This window comes from Pipistrellus hanaki, assembly GCF_964339955.1.
Source record: "Pipistrellus hanaki genome assembly, chromosome: 2".
NCBI lineage: Eukaryota > Metazoa > Chordata > Mammalia > Chiroptera > Vespertilionidae > Pipistrellus > Pipistrellus hanaki.
Genome location: NC_140504.1, coordinates 167,314,203 through 167,339,407, shown reverse-complemented (window position 1 = coordinate 167,339,407; position 25,205 = coordinate 167,314,203). Strand labels below are relative to the sequence as shown.

General features: G+C 36.8%; 2 protein-coding genes across 2 annotated transcripts in view; both read left to right on the top strand.

The window, feature by feature from the left end:
* The window catches only part of FAF1 (Fas associated factor 1), a 292,045-nt gene that overhangs the window by 238,069 nt on the left and 28,771 nt on the right, over positions 1 to 25,205 (top strand). The window contains exons 16-17 of the mRNA XM_084872908.1: positions 18,820 to 18,900; positions 19,985 to 20,062. Of these exons, the coding sequence (XP_084729034.1) occupies positions 18,820 to 18,900; positions 19,985 to 20,062 (159 nt within the window). The remainder of the gene's footprint in view (positions 1 to 18,819; positions 18,901 to 19,984; positions 20,063 to 25,205) is intronic.
* On the top strand, positions 8,217 to 9,448 carry LOC311618270 (large ribosomal subunit protein eL6-like). Its single transcript, XM_084875686.1, has one exon. It carries the CDS (start codon positions 8,687 to 8,689, stop codon positions 9,407 to 9,409), a length of 723 nt encoding a protein of 240 aa, XP_084731812.1. The 5' UTR covers positions 8,217 to 8,686; the 3' UTR covers positions 9,410 to 9,448.

The following is a 25,205-nucleotide window of genomic DNA, read 5'->3' as shown; positions in this document are numbered from 1 at the left end:
TGGTTTTTCAGTATTTTAGTGGTAGTTTTGATATGGTTGTGGGAGGCAGTGAGTACAGGCACTTACCTATATATACTGCCATCTTGGTTCCCCTAATTTTATTTTCTTGAAGGATCCTTCTCTAGTTTTGGTATCAGGGTAATGCTGGCCTTGTATCATGAGTTTGGAAGAGTTCACTCCTCTCATTACTAGTAATTCTTTAAATGTTAGAATTCACCAGTGAAACCATTTGGGCCTCAACTTTAGTTTGTTGAGAAGTATTTATTACTGATTCATTCTTCTTACTTTAGTAATGTGTCTATTCAGATTTTCTATTTCAACCTGATTCAGTCATGGTAGGTTGTATATTTTTAGGAATTCATCCACTACTTCTAGGTGATCTCATTTGTTGATATACAATTGTCCATAGCCATCTCATATGATCCTTTGTATTTCTGTGGTATCATCTTGTAACATCTCTTTCATTTCTGTTTTTTGTATTTCAGTTCTCTTTTTTCTCAGTGGTTTGTCAATTTTTTTATCTTTAAAAAAAAACAGCTGTTATTTTCATTTATCTTTTTATTATCTTTTTAGACTTATATTATTTCATTTATTTCTGCTCTGATCTTTGTTTTATCTTCCCTTCTTCTAAAATTGGGCTTTGTTTGATTTTTTTTATTCCCTCTAACTGTAAAGTTAGATTGTTTATTTACGATCCCTCTTGTTTCTTGATATATGCATTTATCTCTATGAACTATTTTCTTAAAACTTTTTTTGCTGCATCCCATATGTTTTAGTATGTTGTATTTCCATTTTCACTTGTCTTAGGCATTTTTTATTAATCTTTTGATTTCTTCTTTGACACATTTTGTTTGTTTGGTAGCATGCTGTTTAATCTCCATATATTTGTGAATTTTTCAGTTTTCTTCTTGAACTGATTTCCAGTTTTATGCCATTGGGTGAGGAAAGATGATTGATATGACATCAGTCTTCTTAAATGTTTTAAGATTTGTTTTGTGACCTAACATATATGATCTGTTCTGAAGAATGTTCCATATATGGACTTGAGAAGAATGTGTATTCTGTTGCTTTTCCATGAAATGTTCTGTATATGTCTATAAATGTCTAAAATGTTTAAGTACCATGTTTCCTTATTAATTTTATATCTGGATGAAAAGAGTATTAATATCTCCACTATTGATGAGTGGATTAAAAATTGTGGTACATCTACACAATGAATACTATGCCATTATAAAAAAAAAAGAATGAACTTTTACCATTTGCAACAGCATGGATGAACTGGAGAGCATTATGCTAAGCAAAATAAGTCAGTCAGAGAAAGATAAATATCACATGATCTCACTTATACCTGGGCTACAATGATCAACATAATTTGATGAACAGAATAGATCCAGAAACAAATGGTAGTGGAGGGGGCGGTTAGAGAGCCACCAAAGGACTTGTATGCATGCATATTAGCATGACCAATGGACACAGACACTGGGGCAGTGGGGGCTTGCCCAGGGTGGGAATGGCTGTGGAGAGCAGGGGTTCAATTGAGGGAAAAGGAGACATATGCAGAACTTTAGACAATTATAAAAAAAAAATACACTGAAAAAAAATCTCTTGTTATTACTTTATTGCTGTCTATTTTTCTCTTTAGGTCTACTAATATTTGCTTTATAGTTTTAGAGCTCCTATATTGGGTGCATAAGTATTTTGAGAGGGTTTTTTGCCCCGTGTGATATCTGTGAAGTGATCAGGTGGATGAAGCCCCAGGAGCACCATCTGGGTAGCAGGACATGCTGTGTAAGCAGGGAGCTCGCTTGAATGGAGCACACAAAAGGGTTCTTGCATTCACCGAGAGCAAGCTATAAGGCAGATAGAGTAGGTGAGAATCAATATAATAATAACCACTCTTCAGGATCCGGCTACATGCCAGGCATACTTCTGGTCTCAAGGGCAGTATTTCTCAGTGTAATTCCTAGACTACTGGAAGATTCAGCTATCTACCAAGAATTCCAAGCAGCTAGATATGAAAAAGCAATGTAATCAGTTTTGTTTATATTTATTTCACATTTTGAAATATAAAGTAAATTACAATATCCCTCCAGATTTTAGTTCATTTATGTTACAATTAGACTGCTCATATATAACAAGGGTTGTATTGGTTGCTTTGATTAACAAACATTCATTTAACTGGGGGAGTTGACTTTGGCTTTTGTGTTTCCATATTGTTCACATTTTAGTTAAGTTTACATTGATTTCCTTGCTTAAATTAGTTAATATTCTTAATTTCCCAAAATTGATTAGGGCTTGAATGTGGTTCATTGAAGCATAAAGCTGAAAATAATATAATAAATATTGTAAATCAGTATAACATAGTTCAGGCTAGTTCAAAATTAGGGTAAACATAATTAAGAGAATTCCAAAGTTAGGGTAGAGGATTAGGAGAAAATCTTTGGAAATCATATATCTATTTTCTTCTCAGACAAGTATACTGGTTGTCTGAGTCAGAGTAAGTGTCAGCAGGTCCCACCCCAGACCTGCTGAATTAGGATTATGAGAGTGGGATCCAGCAATGCTGTGTTTTAACAAACCCACCTATTTCTTCCGCTACACACTGAAGTTTGTGATCTTCTGTTCTAAGGGAAAGGTCTGAGCATGAGTTTTAATAATGAAGTATAAGGTAAAAACTTTTTATGACATTGATAATAAAAGTAAAAATGCAATAGCCTTGTTCAAATTTTATATCTCAGCAATATATTCTTGAGTATCCTAAACCTCTTTTTTGAAAGCTAAAAATATCATAGTTTTTAATTTAGGATTTATTAAGAAAAAATTAACTGTGGTGCACATGGCTTTAATCATAATGAGTTTGACTTATTTCTAAAAAAAAAAAACTTGATAATTTTCCTCATCCTTCATTGAAAGAAAAGGATTGTATACAGTTGATGATATTTCAAATTCCCAAATAAAGCTTTAAAAGAATATGAAAATAAACATTTTAGAGCAAGAACAACCAAAGAATGAATTAGGATTCTACTTACCACTATCTCCCAAGGTTAAATAGTCAACCTTTCATCTTTGAGTGTGGCAAACTTGTTTACTTAAGTCTGACAGAAATTTAGCACTTAATAAGAAATCTCTACATAATTTGAGTCTTTGTTTGATCCAAATATTCAGACATAACTGAAAGAACCAACAAGCATATGCTTCTTTTTTATTCCCTTAGAAGAGTTGTTTTTTCTTTAATTTATCATTTGCTTCTATTTTTAATGATCTATCAATTGGAATTTCCTAAGTTGTTAGAAACAAAGAAAAGAAATCGAATCTGAAAGCTACACTGATGCTAAATCTAGGAGTCATTAAACTGGATATAGATAGCCTTTGTAAAATATTACAAACAATATTAATTACCTTCTAATAGTTTATAAACAATTATTAGTATGAATTAAATATTATGGAATATTTTTATTATCTTAGAATTATTACCTTAGGAATTTTCCTAAAGTTGGTGGTTTGCACATGGGCCAGTATCTTATGCTCGGTACTTAAGTTCACTTCTTTTTTAAAAAAAAATATATTTTTATTGATTTTAGAGAGAGGAATGGCAAGGATAGAAAGATAGAAACATCGATAAGAGACAAACATCCATTGGCTGTCTTCAGCATGGCCCCTACACTGGGGATTGTGCCTGAAAACCAGCCTGTTCCCTGACTGGAGATCGAATTGTGACCTCCTGGTTCATGGGTCAGTGCTCACCCACTGAATCACACCAGCTGGGCTAAAGTCCACTTTTTTACCAATAAATTACAGAAAACACTATGGGAGCACACTGACCACCAGGAGGCAGCTCCTGCATTGAGCCTCTGCCCCCTGATAGTCAGTGCATCGTCATAGTGACTGTAGTTGGTTGACTCGTCATAACAGTTGCTTAGGCTTTTATATATATAGATAATTTATAAATCTGGTATTAGTAAGATTCAATGATGAAATAAAAGTATAAAATCTAATACCCTTTTATAATGAAGCCACATAATACACTAGGAATGTAAGGGAACTTCCTCTACCTAATAAAGGCAATGTATAAGAAACCCACAGCTAACATTTATACTCAATGATAAAACACTGGAAAGTTTTCCCCCTAATACAAGGATGGCTATTACCACTGGTATGCAACATAGTAGTGGAAGTTCTATACAGAGCAGTTAGACAAGAAAATAAATAAGAGGCATCCAAATTGTAAAGTTTTCTGTCTCCACAGATGAAATGATCATATATGTGAGAAACCTAAAGATTATGAACACATACACACCTGTTAAAGCTAATAAACAAATTTGGCAAAGTTGCAAGATCTAAAATAAAAAATTGTTGTATTTCTATAAATATATACACTAGCAACGAAAACTCTGAAAAGAAAATTTAGAAAACAATTCCATTTACAATAGCATCAGTAATCATAAAATATTTAGAATTAAATTTAGTCAAGGAGGCCCAAATTTTGTACACTGAAACTATAAAATATTGCTGAAAGAAATTAAAAATACCTAAATAAGTGGGAATACTTCCCAAGTTTTGGGGATTCAGATACTTAATGTTTAGATGACAACACTATTCAAACCAATCTGCAGATGCAATGTAATCCTTATCAAAATTCCAAGAGTATTTTTTGCAAAAATCTATTCTAAAATTCATACAGAATTTCAAGGAATCCAGAATAACCAAGACAATCTTAAAACAACAACAACAACACACAAACAAACAAACAAAAAAAACAAATAAGAGGGTTGACACTTTTTGGTTTTAAAATTTACTATAACCTTGCCCTGACCAAGTTACTCAGTGGTTAGATCAGGGGTACTCAAACTTTTTAAAGTGGGGGCCAGATCACGGTCCCTCAGAGAGCTGGAGGGCCGGACTATATGAACTACTAATTCCTACTGTAACACCTTGGCTGCGCTCACTGCCCAAAAAACCTGGCGGGCAGGATCAGACTCCCCTGGGGGCTGCATGTGGCCCGCAGGCCGTAGTTTGAAGACCCCTGGGTAAGATCATCAGCCTGCATACCAGAGGGTCTCAGGTCTTATTCCAGGTCAAGGGCATGTACCTGGGTTGCCGGTCCTTTTCCCACCGCTATACCTCTGGTCAGGACCGGTGGGAGGCAGCCATTTGATGTGTCTCTGTCACAGGGATGTTTCTCTTTCCCTCGCACACACACTCCCCCGTCCTTTCCATTCTCGAAAGAAAGAAAGAAAGAAAGAAAGAAAGAAAGAAAGAAAGAAAGAAAGAAAGAAAGAAAGAAAGAAAGAAAGAAAGAAAGAAAGAAAGAAGGGAGGGAGGGAGGGAGGGAGGGAGGGAGGGAGGGAGGGAGGGAGGGAGGGAGGGAGGGAGGGAGGGAGGGAGGGAGGGAATCAATGGAAGGGAGGGAGGGAATCAATGGAAGGGAGGGAGGGAGGGAGGGAGGGAGGGAGGGAGGGAGGAAGGAAGGAAGGAAGGAAGGAAGGAAGGAAGGAAGGAAGGAAGGAAGGAAGGAAGGAAGGAAGGAAATAAATCAATGGAAAAAATGTCCTCACTCTTTGGGTGAGAATTTTAAAAAATAACAACTTGCTATTGCTCTCGCTGGTTTGGCTCAGTGGATAGAGCGTCAGTCTGCGGACTGAAGGGCCTCGGGTTCAATTCCAGTCAAGATCACATACGTACCTAGGTTGTGGGCTCGAGCCCCAAGAGAGAGCGTGCAAGAGGCAGCCAAACAATGATTCCCTCTCTTCTTCTCCCTTCCTCTCTGAAATCAATCAAAAAATATTTTTTAAGAAAAAGTGATGATGGTTTGAATGACATTATAAATGTGCTTAATATCACTAAATGGTATATTATGTATATTTTATCATAATTTAACAAAAGAAACCACAACAATATACATGGATATCCAATACTTTTAAATGCAGAGAAGTGAGAGATTGCTGTGGGCTGGCAATATCAGAAGTAGTTGATTCTTGGGCTCACTACTTGCTCAGACACTACTGGGAACTGACAGAGTGGAAAAAATTCACACTCTGCTCCCATGAACTTTAAACCCAAGCATTTTATTACTCTGTATTTAAAAGTATTTCAAACTTTTACCTCTTAGGGAATTAAGGATGTTAGTTCAAATACATTAATGAAGGGAACAAGCAAATATGTGAATATCTGCTAGTGCCAATCACTATGCTAGATGCTTTCTGTAACTAATCTCTTTTAGTTTTCACGATAAACTTAGGGGATAGTTGTTGTCCCATTTTATTGAGGAGGAAACTAAGGCTTTTCAGAAGTTAAATACAATTGTGTCATACAATTGTGTCAAAGCCAGAATACATACTTATGTGCTTTGCATACATCATGATCCCTTATAAAGCTATAATGTTACATTTACATTAAAAATTCGTGGGATAAACTGAAGCAGTGCTCTTACCAAGATTAGGTAGAATCAGAGTGGAAAGACCTGAAGAGCAGGTCAGACATACCAGATTCCCAGATATCATACTCACTTGAGTAGAATAAGAAAGTTTGTCATAACTGTCTACTCTTGTGCATGGAATAAATGCTCACTGATAAAAAGATATATCCACACCCTGTTTATTTACACTTGCTGCTCTTAAAGTGCCTGCTGATGGATCTGTTCATCCATGCTTGACACCTCAGAGTAGAAGTTAATAACTTATCATGTATGAAACTAATGTAAAGAGATTTATAACTCAACTTTGTCATTACAATTTGACACACCTGTTCAGGGCCAGCCCTTCACATTTTTTCTTCCTTTACCTGAGGTGGGAATCTCTTCATGGATTACAGTAACACTTTTTGACAAGCTTAGACTGGGTGCAGCTGCCTTGTAATGACAGAACACAATTGATAGTATCTCAGTAATGCATTCTTTTTTTCTTGGACTGTCAATGTTTATTACTGTAAAGGCACTCATTGTTAAATAGCTGGTCTAATCTGTCCACGTTTTGTTTTCAGTAACAGTAGAATATAACAAAGTAAGCTTACTTTCTAGCTATGCAATATTTGCTAGCTTTGAGGAAAATATAACTAGTTATTGTATTTTCTTTTATGTACCGTTGTTTTAAAAGCAGCTATCTTAGTATTCTCCAAATAAAAATTAAAACCTCTGCTGTAGCCAGTTTGGCTCAGTGAATAGAGCGTCAGCCCTCGGACTGAAGGGTCCCAGGTTCGATTCCGGTCAAGGGCGTGTTCCTGGGTTGCAGGCTCAATCTGCAGCCTTGGGGGCCCATGCAGGAGGCAACCAATCAATGTGTCTCTCTCACATCAATATCTCTGTGTCTCTTCTCCCTTTCACTCTCTAAAATTCAATGGAAAAATATCCTTGGGTTAGTATTGACAAAAAACAAACCCCTCTACTTCTAAAGTCTTCTCAAGTGACAGTTGAGACCTTCCCAAGGTCCTAAACCTCACAAGCACCTAAAGAAATGGTTAACTGAAACTTTCTTCAGGCAAATTCTTTCAAAAGAATCTGAAGAAACTGTTCATGCCTTAAATATTATATACATAAAACTCTACCTTTGGAGACAGTCATATCCTACATGAAAATTTTTTCCCCTACTAGGCAATACATGACTGTGTTTGTAAGAAGGAATTTGGTTGTTGAAAGTACATGTGCATTCTACCTTTACCTTGAATTTGTTACCAGATTGAGGGCCTTCCATTGGTTGTTTATGGAGAGGCTTAAAGAAAAAAGTCTGAGGACAGTACTTTCCTATAAGGAACTTACTTTCTACAGTGAAAAAGCTAAAGTATATCCTTACAAAAATAGTTTGTTATATGACCTAGAAGACTTCAGAAAGAGTAATCCTTATAATCAGGAGACACTTCTCTGAAGAGATATAATCTGAGCTAGTACTGGAAAGGACAGAACAATTGTGCGTGCAGAGATTAGAGGAAACAGCATTCACATGTGCAGAAAGTATGAGCAAAAGAATGAAGAAGTTGAAGTTATGTTGGTCCAACATATAGGAAGCAGAAAATTTATATAGAAGAAATTCAATTGCCTACCATTAGTATTTTTAACAAGTCACTTTGCCTTTCCAAATTACTTTTCTCTGATTTCTTATGCTTCTCCTGAGGGGATCCTGAGAAATTTTGGGCATTTTTCTTCTACTTATAAATTTGTCTTAATTCCAGTTATCCTATCCAATTACCTATCATGCCAGCAGACAGGTAATTACAAAATAGTATGAGAATACAGCAATGGCTACAGTACAAAGTACAGAAATGGCACAAAGAAGACTTTGAGAAGGAAACATTGAGTCTTGAAGGATGATATACTAGTATAACCATTCACCAGGTTAACCACCATTGATTCATTTCTTTGCCCCTAAAACCAACACATTTGTAGTGTTTTCATTATTTTCAGATTAATACCGAGAAATGGATTTGCTGGATGATATGTTCTAATTTTTTAAATTTTTTTATTATCCTCCATATTGCACCAATTTACACATTTTCCTTTTAAAAAGTTATCCTATTTATTATTGCTAGAAAGAAATGCTTCCTTAAATTATGTTTTTTATAACACTTTTATATCATATGCATGTGTCTATAATTGATTTATTACTTTAGCAGTTTTAAGAGTTTACCCTGAAGGGAAAAAATGGATTAGTATAACTATGTAAAATGCAAACAATATAGTTCTTTCCCATCTTGCAAGATGGTGGGTGAAAAGAGAACTGAGAAGCCGGATACTGAGGAGAAGAAGCCTTATACTGAGGAGAAGAAACCTAAAGCCAAGAAGAAGGCTGATGCCAGGGGCAAGGTGAAGGCGCCTAAGAAGGGGAAGCTCCACTGCAGCCAAAACTCCATTCTCGTCAGAGGAATTGGCAGATATTCCCGGTCGGCTATGTATTTGCAGAAGGCCGTGTATAAGAGGAAGTATTCGGCCCCTAAGTCCAAGATTGAAAAGAAAAAGAAGGAGAAAGTTCTTGTTACTGTCACAAAACCAGTTGGTGGTGACAAGAATGGTGGTACCCGAGTTGATAAAGTATGCAAAATTCCTAGATATTATCCTGCTGAAGATGTGCCTCGAAAGCTGTTGAGCCATGGCAAGAAACCCTTCAGTCAGCATGTGAGGAGATTGCGGGCCAGCATCACTCCTGGGACCATTCTGATTATCCTCACTGGGTGCCACAGAGGCAAGAGGGTGATTTTCTTGAAGCAGCTGAGCAGTGGCTTGTGCAAGCCCAGGCATCAGGAGGGTGAGATCTTCAACACAGAGAAAGAGAAATACAAGATTACAGAACAGCATAAGGTTAACCAGAGAGCTGTGGACTCACAAATTCTGCCAAAAATCAAAGCTGTTCCTCAGCTCCAGGGTTACCTCCACTCTCTGTTCGCTCTCATCAATGGGCTTTATCCTCATAAACTGGTGTTCTGAATTTCTTATAAGAACCCAATTAAATAACAAAAAAACACAACAAAATTTGCAATCAATATAGCCTGTGAAATCTATTCACTGCAAATATTCCAAGGGTAACTGAGACAAAGAACATGTACTTTGCTGTCCTGAACTAGTTGATTCATGCAAACAATAGAACTATTCAGCATTGCAGCCAACCCAAAGTGTTTATACACATCTCTTAACCTGGGAAGGGTGTTAAACCTATACAGCTTTTTAATCCAAATAATAATTTCAATGGATAGCTATAGCTATCCAATTATTATTTACTAGGAGACTGAACTACAGAATTTCACTTTGACAGGACCAGTCAGCCTTAGAGAACAATCTTCCATATACTTACCAACCATCCCTTTCATATTCACTTCTCAGAATGACAGCCTTCTATCAAAGAAGGAACTATCTAATCTAACAAATATCAATACTTGCCCACTCATTCCTTCATTCCACGTTGGAAGAACTATCCATTCCCCTTCTATGTGCTTTCTCTTTAATAACCACTGAACACAGTTTAGCTGGTAAAATGCTTACTCTGAATTTCAGTCCAACAAAAATTCTTTCAGTGCCTTTCATGTGTCATGCTATACTGGGTTTCTACCCTCAGGGAGCTTGCCACTTATTTCTAACAATGAAACCTCCTTACATGAAGCAATCTATATATTTATATAAAAGGCTAATATGCTAAGTGTCCAACTGTCCATCCAGTCGCTATGATGCTCACTGACCACCAGGGGGCAGAAGATCAATGCAGGAGCTGCCATGACATGCACTGGCCATTTACAGAGGAACGGCACCGTGGGCCTGGCACCCACAAAGCAACACTCGGCTTCTCCCAAGTGGAACACAGGCCCCATCACCTCCCTGGAGCAACAGTTCACCAAATTGCAGCCGAGATCCCATGGTGCCCACAGCCCAGTTCAGCCCGGAAACATCATGTAGCAACACCTGGCTTCCTCTCCCTAGTGACAACTAGTCTCTTTGAAATTTCTTTAGGAACTCGACTTGCTTTATGTTAGGAGCAAACATTTAACAATTCAATCAAATGTCTGCGAAGCCTTTTCCTGTGCCTCATCTCATTTGATTTTCACAGAAGTCATGGAGTAGGTAGATAGGAGACCCAGTAGAATCCTATTTTCCTTTCATTACCTGGAAAACAGAGATTTAGAAAGCTTAGAAACTTGATCCAACTGAAAAGAAGTAAGAAATGGTGGACCTTGAAAATGACTTCAGGTTTTCTCCCTGCATGATCTACAATAATAATCTGCTTCGTGCTGGTATTTACTGCTGTGTTACTGACAATTACCTTAAAGAAAAGTTGGGGTGCTTCACTGAGTTGGAAAAAGTTTAGCTAAATCAGAAAGCATGTCTAATTAAGCAAGTTTATCTATATATATATAAAGCTCTTGCTGGTGCCGATTGCATGTTTTGATCTGTCATTGTGGATCGTGAATTTGCTTGACACTTCTATTATAGAGAAAGGACGAATAGCGATATTAAAATATTTCTTCTAATTAATTTCCTTTCAATATGCACAAATTTGTGCACCAGGCTACTAGTTATTGAATAATTAGGTTCAAATCAGGGATATGTAGTCCATGTACAAATGGAGAAGGAAGTTAGTGAAGAAGACTAAGATGAGAGTAGGCGAGAGCAATCTGAAGAAGCTATGGTTTGGAGTAGGCCCTGGTCACTGGAAGAATCCTTAATTAAGAGTATCTCATTGTCTCATAAGAGTCAACTAAAAGTTAATGGTTAAGAGCTATGAAAACAACAAGAATGCACAACTGCATGGAAGAACATATTTGCCAATGTTATCTCTGATAAGGGTTTAATCTCCAACATTTACAGGGAACTCATACAACTTAACAAAAGGAAGATAATCCAATCAAAAATGGGCAAAGGACCTAAATAGACACTTTTTGAAAGAGGACATTCAGAAAGCCAAGAGACATGAAAACATGCTCAAAGTCACTAATCATCAGAGAGATGCAAATCAAAACAACAATGAGATACTGTCTCATACCTGTCAGAATGGCTATCAACAAATGACAAGTGCTATATAGGATTCTGAGAAAAAGGAACCCTCGTGCACTGCTGGTGGGAATGCAGATTGGTGCAGCCACTGTGGAGAACAGTATGGCATTTCCTTAAAAAATTAAAAGTGGAACTGCCAATTGACCCAGTAATACCACTTCTAGGAACATGAATCAGAAAGAATATATTCACCCCTGTGTTCACAGCAGCACAATTTACAATAGCTAAGATTTGGAAACAGCCTAAGTTCCCATCAGCAGATGAGTGGATTAGAAAACTGTGATACACCTATACAATGGAATACTATGCAGCTGTAAAAAAAAAAGAAAGAATTCTTAACCATTTGCAACAGCATGGATGGAACTGGAAAGCATTATGCTAAGTGAAATAAGCCAGTCAGAGAAAGATAAATACTACATAATCTCACTCATTTGTGAAATAGAAAGAACATTATAAGTTGTTGAACAAAAATAGATAGAAGCAAAGAAACATCAAAATTATTGTCAAACTACAACTGGAAGGTAGGGGTGGGGTGGGGGGTAAGAGATCAACCAAAGGACTTGTATGCATGCATATAAGCACAACCCATAGATACAAGATACTGGTGGGTGAGCGGGGGCGGAGGAGGGAGGGCAAGTGCTGGGGGGAGGGGGGGAAGGGGAGGCCGGGAAGAGGTCAATGTGCGGGGCAGGGAGGGAGGGGAAGAGACACATGTACTACTATATGTAATACCTTAAACAATAAATCATTTTTAAAAAGAGCTTATGATGTCATATTGCCTGAATTCAAATCCTAGCTCTGCTACTTAACAGCTGTATAACCTTAATCTCTCTGTGCCTCACTTTCTTCAATTAGAAGTTATTCAGTAGGATTTTTTTACAGTTGACACAAGTAAGTGCTTAGATTGGTATCTAGCATCTAATAAGTACTTACAAAGTATTTTCAATAATAATAATATAAACTGAGTTTGGGAGAAAGTGCATTGGAAAAGTGTGGAAATGTGATAACATAGATGTAAAAGTCTTGGGACTTGTGGACAATGAGAAGTAATTCAACAAGGCAAGAAGGAAGTGTTGGGAGAGGGAAGAGAGGAGAGAAGAGGCTGAAAATATACATGAGAGCCACATCTGTGCTCTGATACAGAGTTTGAACCTTAAACTGTGAGTAGCCATCACTTCTTTTAAGCAGGAAATGACATGATTAGATTTGTAATTTAGGAATTAATTCTGTTGACTATAATACTTGCCTATTACTTTGTTCTTATCTTTATCTTAGTGACTGTAATTTACTCTTATTTGTTTTCTGTTTGAGGTACAGTGTTTTTCGAAGTGTGGTCCATTCACACAAATTTACAAAATATAGATTTTTGAGTTTCCGTGCTAGAATTACTGAATCAGAATCTGCAGATGCCCTAGATAATCTGTTTTCACAAATTTTCTATATAACAAGTGTTTCCTATGTACCTTAAAATGTGAGAACGATTGGTTTAGTGAAAAAGACATAGGCTTTTGAAATAGATAGGCATAAATATAAAACCTGATCCAGTTCCTGATAAGCTATACACTACAGGCAAATTTTGTAGCCTCAAGTTCAAGACTCAGTTTCCCCTTATGTCAAATGGAAATAATAATATCCTATTGCAGTATTGTGGAAATAAAAAGAAGCAGCATATATAAAATGACTAATCCATAATAGAACCTCATACATATTGCCTTTCTTTCCAAGCTGATACATTAATCGCCTACATCCTAGTGAGAAAAGGAAACTATGTCCTTCTTATCTTATTGTTTCCAGTTTTTATCACAGCCTAACATAGAGTAGTTATGCATAAATGTTTTATAAATGTGTAAATGAATGAATTTATGGGGATCAGAATTTGAGACCTATTGTAAGATTAATCCTATATAGTCTTAAGCAGGAGTTGGCAAGGGTCTGAACCAGAGGCATCATGCTTGAAAAAAAAAGTGGAGGTTTTATCCGAGGTTACCAGGCAATAAGATTTTTCTCTGGACTGGTTTAGCCATAATATAAACTCTCACAAGCCAGCCTACTTCCTCTAAAGCAGACACTGAGACTGTAGTTCCATCGTGTGAAATTGCCACTAAAGAAATTAGCAAACCAGTCTTAAATCCAGCTTTTCAACTCACTCCACATACCACTTCCATCCAGATGAAAAAGAATCTTTTCTAAACATCTCCACCGGAAATTCCAGAGACTTACATCTTAGCAAAGCAAGATAGTCTCAGGACTTGTTACATGTGAATTCATCTCTCTGTTTTTAAAGTCCTACAATGGGCCAACTTGAAATTTCTCTGTTTAAAACTTTTGATATGACTAGAATTTAAAATATAACCGGTTAGTCTAGCACTTAGGCTCAATCTTTGATATAGTAGGTATCAAACCTATTTTTTCAGGTTTGTAACCTGAAAGAATGTGCAGTGTTGTTTGCCATAATCCTTATTTAACAGTTTTTGGATAGTTCATTAATGATTTCACAGGTAAATCAGTTTAATAGATATAAGCTTATAATGCAAATACCTTGGAGTCAAATACTCACCCACTGTTCAATTTCTAAGGATCTACAAAGTATCAAGCACTGATTGGGACTCAGGATACAGAGTTAACAAGGAAAAGTTTCTTCATTTTTGCTTAGGATCTGAAAAAAAGAAGTAACCATGTGAATAGATGACAACTCTACAGAATAATACAAGGCTAGAGGTACAGATCCACTCCTTACCATCTTGCTCTTCTCTATGGAGAGTCCAATGGTAATGAAATAACCTAAACCGCCAAAACCGGTTTGGCTCAGTGGATAGAGCGTCAGCCTGCGAACTGAAGGGTCCTCGGTTCGATTCCGGTCAAAGGCATGTACCTTGGTTGCAGGCACGTCCCCAGAAGGGGGTGTGCAAGAGGCAGCTGATTGATGATTCTCTCTCATCGATGTTTCTAACTCTCTATCCCTCTCTCTTCCTCTCTGTAAAAAAAATCAATAAAATATATTTTTTTAAAAAGAAGAAAAGAAATAACCTAAATCTATATTTGTTTTTCCTATTCAGTTCTTGCAACAAGTGAAAATAGTATGTTCCTTGCAGCAAATGGAAACAGTTTATTGAGTAAAATCATTCCATAATATCTCCTACACTGTGTTTGGAAGGAAGAAAATTTAGAAGGGAAAAAACACAATGAGCATGCTTGTTGAAGAGAAGTGAAATGGTAGAAAGCTCTAGATGAGGTACCAGGTAACCTGCCTTCTCACAAACTGTGACCATGGGGAAATCGTTTTAACTTTCTGAGTCTCAGTTTCCTCATCTCTAAGTGGGAATAAAAGTCCTTTTCTGCCCAACTTAATTATTGTATCACATGTGCAAGTGCTTTGTAAACTTTGAAATGTAAGACCTTAAAGGATTAAAAGTCTTAGGTAAAAGTATAGGTTTGGGGCTATTCATTAATACTACATTTTCCTCTGCGAATACTTAGTTAATGGTAGCTTTGATTAACAAGAATACGATCTTTTTACATAATACTGTAGTGATAAATTAGGCCTAGGACCATGGAATTCATTGTTACCATTGAGTGGATGAGGCCTTCTAAGTCATTCCTGATCTCATTAACAAAATAATTATTTCACTCTGGAACCTTAGTACATTTCAAAGCACAGTTCTACCATGTGTTCCTCTACTTAATTCTCACAGCCTGAAAGTATAGCAAACTTAGGGGCTGCCCTGGACTCTCGTTCTAAAGAGCCTTCCTACAATTAGCCCCCACAACCTGCAACTTAGAATTTGATTATCTAAAGGCAGATGAATTACTTTAGAATAAACAGAGTAGGTTCACCAAATAAACAGAGAGAAAGAGAAAAATATACCTTTTTGGAATTTGATACTCCAGAAAAATCAAAGTACTCATGAGAAAAATCAGAATTTTGTCAGACTTCTGAGACTTATTTTACAGTGCAGCATAACTTTATTTCTAAATTACATTTGGTGCATAATATGTGCTTAGGACCTCTAATGTTCTTACTTTTGGCCCTCAGAGCTCTGGTACATAAACAGTGATTTGGGTAGAGAACAGCAGTCAATCAGGGAACAGTGGGAAGATGCTTCCTATAATTGTTCATACCTTCCTCTGCTTCCCCTCCTCTACCAACGCCAATTTACCTCCAGAAAAGTGCTGCTATTAATGAGTGATGATTTGCCTCAGTCCCTCCCAGGCAGTTTTTAAAAGAAATCCAGAGAAATTCAACTCTTTGGCCTGAGGTTACACATTGAGTTATTAGAAGGAAGAAAACTATCAATACTATTATTAGGATGATGATGGCGATGGTTAGGATAAAATTTATCAAATACCTACTTCAGTCCCATATGCTATGCTAGGTGATATGTATTCGTCATTCATTTTATCCTTCCAATAATCCAGCAAGAAAGTATTTTTTCGGATGTGAGGGCGATCTGGCTGCGACATCTGTCACCCCATTGATCGCCAGGGTTGATTCGGCTGATCTGGCTGGCTAGGCAGGTGTCCCCCTCCTCCCTCACCGATCCATGTGCCTCCCTCCCGAAGCTGCACGCTGGGTCGAAGAGGACGACTTTCCCCCAAGAGGAGAGGACCAGTCTTCGGTCGAGGGTATACGAGTAGCTGCGCTCCCCTGCTAGAACCTCTAAACAAGCTCTCAAGAAAGTATTTTTTCTATTTTAGAGATAAAATTGATCAGTGATGAAAGAGGTGAAGAAACTTCAAGGACACAAATCCCAGATTGCAAGAAGAATGTCCAACTGCCAGTTTAGGCCCCATCCCTGTGGGGGGCCGAAATTCATGCATGGGAAGGGGGGTCCTCAGCCTGACCTGCACCCTCTCCAATCTGGGACCCCTCAGGGGATGTCCAACTGCCGGTTTAGGCCGGGCTGAGGAACGCACACCCCCGCCCCCCGCCTTGCACGAATTTCATGCCTCTAGTAAGAAATATACTCACATAGATTGGCTGGTGTGGCTCCGTGGTTGAGCATCAACCTATGAACCCATTTGATTCCTGATCAGGGAACATGCCCAGATTTTGGGCTTGATCTCCATTAAGGGGGCATGCAGGAGGCAGCCCATCAATGATTCTCATCATTGATGTTTCTCTCTCTCTTCCTCTCTGAAATTAATAAAAATATTTTGTTTTTAAAAAAGAAATATACTCACATCAAAATTGCTAATCTGCAGAATACTCGGAACTTCAGATGTGTAACTGTTGAGCACTGATAATTCCACTATTTCATCTATCAAATATGTAATGAATGCCTGTCATGTGTAAATAGTATTCTAGATGTTATCGGAGAATACAGAATTCTTCCTATGGGATCTCACAGCTCAAGGAGGGAGCAGTCAGTTAAATATACAAACAAGTGAGTACAAAGCTGTATAGAGCAGTTACAGTTATGCTACAGATGAAAAGCTCCATTGGAGGCTATTAGTTCCAAGCAGTCCAGCTTCTCACTTTAGTGTGACAAAGGGTGTTTTCATATTAGGCAGCCAACCCAGAGCCCAGGCAGCACCCGAGACCCATTCCTGAACCTGATTATTCAGCTGTGCTACCTCTACATAATCAACCACGTTATTTCTAGTTACTTTGTCTGATGTGTCCTCTCAGATTTAGCAAGAGGGTCCTTCACAAAGACATTCTTTGTAGGACGCAGCACACGTTCCAGGAGGCACATCTACAAGTTACGGGAACACAGTTAGACATGAAATGATAATCACAGCACTTGGGGTTTCTAAAAGTTTAATCATATAGAACAATGCAGGGATGTTATCCAAGCAGTGTTCTCTAAATCCAAAAATTATAGATGGCTGTGAGCAGGACAGTTGGGGAGACAAGACAGAAAAGAAGAGCCCTGGCTGATTTGGCTCAGTGGATAGAATGTCGGTCCAAGGACTGAAGGGTCCTGGGTTCAATTCTGGTTAAGGGCATGTACCTCGGTTGCAGGCTGGATTCTGGCCCTGGTCAGGGAGCATTCAAAAGGCAACCAATAGATGTGTCTCTCTCACATCGATGTTTTTCTCTCTCTGTGTCTCTCACTTCCCTTCCACTCTTTCTAAATATCAATGGAAAAATATCCTAGGGTGAAGATTAAGCAAAACAAAACAAAAGACATTAAAGAAAAAATAATAATTCCTTATATTTTGTTCCAACATATATTTTCCCTAGCATATTTTTTCATTATGGATAGTATAGCAATTAGCTTCAACATTTAAATCTTCTTACTTTTTTACTTGAAAGATTTGGAATTAATGAAATATTACTATTCATATCAGAGTTTGTGAAATTAATTGAATCATTGAAACTATAAGGTGTATGAAACTTCAGGGAGAAGTTCAGACTCGAATTAGAAAGAGCACCTAAGACAGTGCTGAGCATATACTCAACCTTGAGTGAGCATATAATGAATAGGGGAGACAAAAAGTTACAAAGTATTAAGTTAAACCATATGAAATTTCATTTTTAATGTTAAAATAGCTAAACATTTGTGACTTTGTTATTCAGCCTATTAAACAAAATGATCAAAAAGGTCATCTATAGTCTGATGTCAACATGTATTTATTAAATTTAAGTACATATATATTGACTATACTCTAGAATTGAATAAATGAGAAGTTCTGACAATTGAATTAACTTTTAATTTTGTATGAAATTGCAATTTAAATATAGGCAGGTGGCAAAATTATTTCAGAAACTAAAAATATTCTAAAAGATCTAGAGAACTTCTCAGTTATTCACAATTCATGATTGTGATGGTATTGAGGAAATACTTATTTGGTAACCAAGCTTTAGTGGTGTGGTATGGACTGAAGTTAACTAGGACTTTGCTTTCAGACTCTCCCTATGCTGACCAGGGTATTACTGCCAAGTCCTTTATTTCTTTCCCCGTCCTTAGTCCTAATGCTGACACTCTCCAAGTTTATCTTAGAAAAATCAGGTGGAAAAACAAAGGGAACTAATCATTGTAAAAATTAACTGTCAGGTTCTTTACTAGACAGTTTATATATTATTGCATTTAATTTTCACAATAACCCTATGGGACAAATATTATTTTTATTTTATAGTTGGAAAAACTAAGACCTAGAAAGGTTAAATAACTTGTCCAAGGTCCCACACAGTTTGTTAATGGTAGAGAGCTAGTCTTCAAACATTCTTATTTTCACTATATACCATGCTGCTCATCTTATTGTTTGCTTATTTATATTTTATGCATCTTAAAAGTGTCTTGTTTACTTATAATAAATTCACACATGAGTAAAACAATGAGATTGCTGTTTTTTTTCTTTTAAAAATGTAATATGGTAAAATACATTTAAATCTTTTTCTTTCTTTTAAGGATGAACGTGAAGCAAGAGAAAATGTGAAGAGAGAGCAAGATGAGGCCTATCGCCTTTCACTCGAGGCTGACAGAGCAAAGGTAGGTTTGGTCAATGGACTTCTGGGATAAAGAACTCAAACCTAAATATTTTTTTCATTACTTAAGTGCCAGCCCTTTTATCACTTAGATCCCCCAAAAAATGTTGGGTTTGCAATGGAGAAAGCTAGATTCAATTAACAGAAAGAACATAATTTTACCCCCTGGTCCTTGAAGTATGGTATGGTTCATTTTGACAAGATAAAGTTTGTTGAGAATCATAAAAATAAAAACAAAATGGGCATATTATTTGTTTTATTTTTAGTGAGTCTAGGGTACAACCTAACAATTTTTAAAAAGCTTTGAGGTGATTCTAATGTGCAGTCAGGGCTGAGCACCACTGATTTATTTAATGCTTTTTGAGTACCTGCTTCTGCACTGGGCATCGAAGAAAGGTAAAATGAATGAGACAGTTTCTGCCCTCAAAAATGTGGCAAAGAATAGATTAAGTCAAGAGCACAGATATCTATAACACTTAGGCAAGGATTCTAAATGTCATAAGGAAAGCACTAAGTTCTGTGAGAATTCAGTGAACAGTTCAATAGAAAGGTTGTTGGTGTGTTTTTGTTTTGTTTTGTTTTGTTTTGTTTTGTTTTGTTTTTTAGCTTTTCTGAAAAGCCAAGAAGTGAGAATGGACTGGGGAGGGATGCATAGAAGAGGCTGTATATGTGAACTGGATGAGGAGGGTTGGGAGAGAAAAAGTAATATTTGCTAACAGCAAAGGGTACGTGGTAGAGGCTGACATGAATAAAGCCTGATATTTGGGTAAAGGAAACATAGCCAAAAAGACTAGAAAGGAAGATGAGACAACAGTTTTAATGAATGTGACATTACTCAGAGCTACCTAGGTATTGAAATAGGAACCCAACATGAACAGAGAGATATGCTTTGTTGTTGCTTTCATTTTTATTCTTATTCCAGAGAGAAATACTTCTATTACCACAGTGCACCTCTGGTCATGCAGGGACTTCGCTCTTTTTTTTTTTTTTTCTTTTCTTTTCTTTTCTTTCTTTCCTTTCCTTTTTATTTTTTAAATTTTTTTAGAAGTGTTTATTGTGTGCTGGCTCCCTTTCTCTTTTATCAACAGAGGGAAGCTCATGAGAGAGAGATGGCAGAACAGTCTCGTTTGGAGCAGATTCGAAAAGAACAAGAAGAGGAACGTGAGGTATGGCACAGTTTGAAAATGTTATTCAAAAGCTAGGTTTGTGTCCTCTGCATTTTGATACTGTTAATAGTTCTTAGAACTTCTTTCCACATTTCCCAGACTCATTTTATTATGGTCAATCTTATCTTTTCCTAATCTGTTGTATAGAACTCTTCAAAAACTTGATCTTAGACTTGATTCACAGGTTTCTATTCCTTTCCCTTCTTCTTGCCTGACAAATACTCCCATTCTTTCTGGATATTATCTCACCCAAAAAATACAGAGATTCTATTGTCAGCCTTTTCTTTTTTTAGTTTTGTTTTTTTTTCCATCTTTATTGTTGAGAGTATTACAAATGTCCCGTTTTTATTCCCCCTTTGCTTCCCTCCATCCAGTTCCCACCCTGTCCCCGACCTTCACCACTCTATTGTTGTCTTTGTCCATAGATAATGCATATATGCATGTAAGATCTCTTGGTTAATCCCTTCCTGCTCCCACTCCTCCTTCCCTCTGAGATATTTTATTCATCAGATTACTTTGTTTATTATATTTTTTATTTGTTTATTTTCATTTTTAGATTCACTTGTTGATAGATATGTATTTATTGCCATTTTATTGTTCATATTTTTTTCTTCTCCTCCTCCTCCTCCTCCCTTCAACATTTCATTTAATATTGGTTTGGTGATGATTGAACTCCTTTAGCTTTTTCTTGTCTATGAAGCTCTTTATCTAACCTTCAATTTTAAATGATAGCTTTGCCAGGTAGAGTAATCTGTAGGTCTTTTCTATTCATCACTTTGAGTATGTCTTACCACTCTCTCTGGCCTGTAAAGTTTCTGTTGAGAAATCAGCTGACAGTTGTATGGGTGCTCTCTTGCAGGTAGCTAACTGCTTTTCTCTTGCTGATTTTAAGATTCTTTCTTTGTCTTTAATCTTTGTATTTTAACTAGAAGCCTGGTGCATGAAATTCTTGTGCGGAAGGGGGGCGGTCCCCTCAGCCTGGCCTGCAATGACAACACCAGGGTCCTGCCATCCAGGAGTTCATAGTCTTGCAAAAATAGAATTACAATACCACATGTAAAGTTTATTATAGAGGTCTGCCTTAGTGTAGCGAAAACAAAGAGAAGGGTGTTAAATGACTTTCTATGGCGGCTTCACAGAAAATAACTTTCTTGTAGACATGAGATTAGTAGCAAGATTCACTTATGAAAAGAGGAAGCCTGGAGAGCCCTAACTGGAACTGAGGAAACCTCCACTAGTCATCATTCTCAGTCAGAGAATGTCACCTCCTACTTACTCAACTAATGCTTTCTTAACAAGAACTGGGCTGAGCACTGAAGGATAAACAAGGAAAATAAAACATTTTCTGCCTGCCAAAAGAGATTACATCTTGTAGAGAAGATGCAAAATGTGTACAAGTAATAGGAAGTCAAGGAAAAATGGGCAAAATAACATGAGAAGTAAAAGCGAAATACTTAAGGAGTTTAAGTGCAAAGTAAAAATCAGTTACAGCTTTGAGAATCAGACAACATATCAGAAGAAGTGATATTTGAGCCCAGTGTTCAAATATGTGTGATATTTTACTGTTTGGAAATCAACGTTTACTCGTGTTTAAACACTTATTGAGTGCCTATCATATATGTACAGGTCTCTATGCCTGACAAACCCCAGTCTCCCTTCTCAGTTATGGAAGGTAGAAAATACTTTGCTGAGTATCATCTGTATCGCAAGTGTTCTGCTAGCTGCTTTATATTGCTTACTCATTGACCATTAAAACAAGCTTACAAGGCTAGAGATTACTCTCCAAGTGAGAAATACTGGAGCTCATTGAGAAGTCACACATAGCCAGCACACAATAAGTGCCTAGCATCAAACCTCAAATCATTGTTCCCTACTTTAAATCAGAACTTAATGTGATATTTCCTGGTTTCTCCTCCTGTTCCCCCTTAATCCACCTGTCTGCTTGCTTTCTGTTTTGACATTTCCATGCACAATATAACAACAGATGCTACCTGAACCCAACCAATTTTATTTCAGGGAAAAAAACAAAGCAAAACAGTAGCTCATTACCCCATTCATTGTACAGACATTGTCTGCTCCTCAGTGTATCTAGTCTCCAAGGCTTTTCCCCAGAATGAAAACTGACCTCAGATATCCCACACCATGGATTCAGTGTGGGAAACAATGAAGAGATATTAGATAAAAGTCAGCAATATTGATCTAAATACTCAAGTTTTATTGGCAAGAAAGAAAAAAAAAAAACTAGATCAGTAGCTCAGTTTGAAATCTACTGGCTAAAAGCAAAAGCTTCATGTAAGTAAACATTGTTGAAAAACAGTGATATAAAGGACACTTCCCTAGCCAGTTTGGCTCAGTGGTTGAGCATTGGCCCATGGACTGGAAGGAAGGAAGGAAGGAAGGAAGGAAGGAAGGAAGGAAGGAAGGAAGGAAGGAAAAGAAATCAATGGAAAAAATAGCCTTGGGTGCGGATTAACAAAAACAAAAAAGACATCTATACTCAAATAGCAGCCTTAGTAAACATTACTGTTCAACTTCAATTTGGTTTGCTCATCAAGTATAATTTTTATCTGCATGTTAGGTCTGTAAGAAAGCAAGGAAACCTGCTATAAGTTGAAAATATGAACTGATCTTGTACTTCAGTCAGTGGTTGCTTGGGGTTGCACTAGTTAAAAAGTCCTACTCTCTCAGTTTTTACATGGAAAAGCTGATACTCAGAAATGAGGACATAAGAAATGTAATCTAGCCCTGGCCAGTGTGGCTCAGTTAGCTGGGCATCATTCCGTGCATCAGGAGGTTGCCAGTTCAATTCCTAGTCAGAGTGCATGCCCAGGTGCTGGAACATGCAGGAGGCAGCTGATTGATGTATAAATCTCACATGATGTTTCTCTCTCTTTCCCTCTCCCTTTCTCTAAAATTCAATAAAAAAATCTTTTTTTTTAAAAACAAAGACCATATAACTAGAATTCAATTTTGATATATATAGCATCATATATTCACTGGGTTATTAATATATGACAGCATTACTAGAATAGTTTAATACTTGAAACTATTCAGCTGAAACTCATTGTTGACTCAAGACACCAATCCTATATAATAAAACCCTAATATGCAAATTGACCAAATGGTGGACCGGCTATGATGTGCACTGACCACCAGGGGGTCAGTTGCCTCTCATTTGCACACTGACTGGGAATGGAACCTGCAACCCAGGTGTGTGCCCTGAGCGGAATTGAACTTGCAATCTTTTGGTGTATGGGACAATACTCAACTAACTGATCCACCTGGCCAGGGCCCATTCCATTTAATGTTAACTTATCCAATATTCTACAAACTTTTAAGTCATTTCTACATAGGAAATGTATATATTTCAAATGTGAATAGTTGTGTGTAGGTGTGTTTTGTAAATGCTATTAATAACCTTAATTTTTAACCTAGAAAGGAACCAACTGGGTTGTGTAATATCTCTTTCCTCAATCTCAAATACCCTAACCCTTCAGTAAAAAGGGAGAAAAAAAGGAAAAAATTAAATTACCTTTTTTTTCTATGAAGTTATTTATCACTTTAACCTGTTAACCGGGGAGTTCCCTTTTCAATTATGCAACTTAAAACGGGCACATGCTCTTTCACTAGGACTTGTCAGAACGTCACGCCCGGTGGACGTAATTTCATATTATTTTTTTTTATACTGGAAATACTATGAAATATTTATTTTTTCGTTTATTTATATATAAAACACAAAGGAAAATAAAAAATTACAAACAAATAGAAAAGAATACCAACAAAAAAATGGAAACATCGAATTAAAAAATTATAAATTTTTCAAACAATTATAAAGATTACAAAAAATATATTTTTTTATTTCGATACACAATAAAAAATATTAAAAAGTTAACAATTACAGAACAATAAACAAAAGCACACAAATAAAATAGAAATATTGAGTTAAAAAAATTAAAATATAGATGTAAAAATTCAAAACTCAACTTCCGTGTGATATATTTTAAAACAATTGTTGATACATAGTGCTACCTTACAATCCGGACACCAGTATGTAGATTCTTTCCTAACACCTTTTTTGTATCAAACTCGACATTTCCTGGATTTATAATAGTTTTCCCTATATCGCTTTACATTTGTTCTGGAAAATGCCTTTCAACTAAGCGTGATGGTTTAGATGTAGAGCTGCTTGTTGATGTCTTTGAGTGGGTTTTCACTATGTTGTTATCTACCAATTTCTCTACACACTCTATCAAAAAGTGTAATCGATCCAAATGACCTTTATATTTTTTGTATATAATATATGCATTGAAGCAGCATATAGCAATTATATATAAAAATTTTTTACCCTAATTCGGGCAGCCGTGTAGGCCACCATAACTCCATCTCCCAAATCTACGCCGCCCATATTCTTGTTATAATCCAGGACAACTTCGGTTTTTCTTGCCTTCTTCCTCTCTTTTCAATTATTGTCTTTTCATCATTATGAATAGAACTGAGCATCAATACATCTTTTTTATCCTTCCATTTTAAAACCATAAGTTTGTCTTTGAATCTTACTATATGTTCATTTTTCTGTAATTTTTTTGTTTTTATTTCACTGGGGATTCCGACTTTGTTTATCCTCATTGTTCCAACAATGTCTGGATTGTTTTGACACAAGAGTTCAGCCAAATGAATTGACGTATAGAAATTATCTAAGTAAATCCTATACCCTTTATTCAGTAAGTCATGTGTTAACTCCAAAACAATTCTTGTTGAACACGTCCACCACTCTCACTAGCGAAATTATACTGATTCCCTCCGTGTCTTAAATTCATGTCGAGACATGTATGGATGACTAATACCTTTGTTGTTCGGAAATATACGTCCCGCCTGTTTCAGGGCACAACATATATTTCAAGGACGTATATATATGTTCTAACCGTACCCGATATTGTTTACGTTTGACGTATTTATACATCCTGTTCCGTTAACAGGTTAATAATTTGTGTCACCCTGGCCAGTGTGGTTCAGTGGTTGGAGCGTTGGCACACATACTCAAGGCTCACAAGTTTGATTCCAGGTCAAGGGCACATACCTGGGTTGTAGGTTCTCTCCAGCCAGGTCAGGGTGCATACAGGAGGCAATGTGTCTCTCTCACATT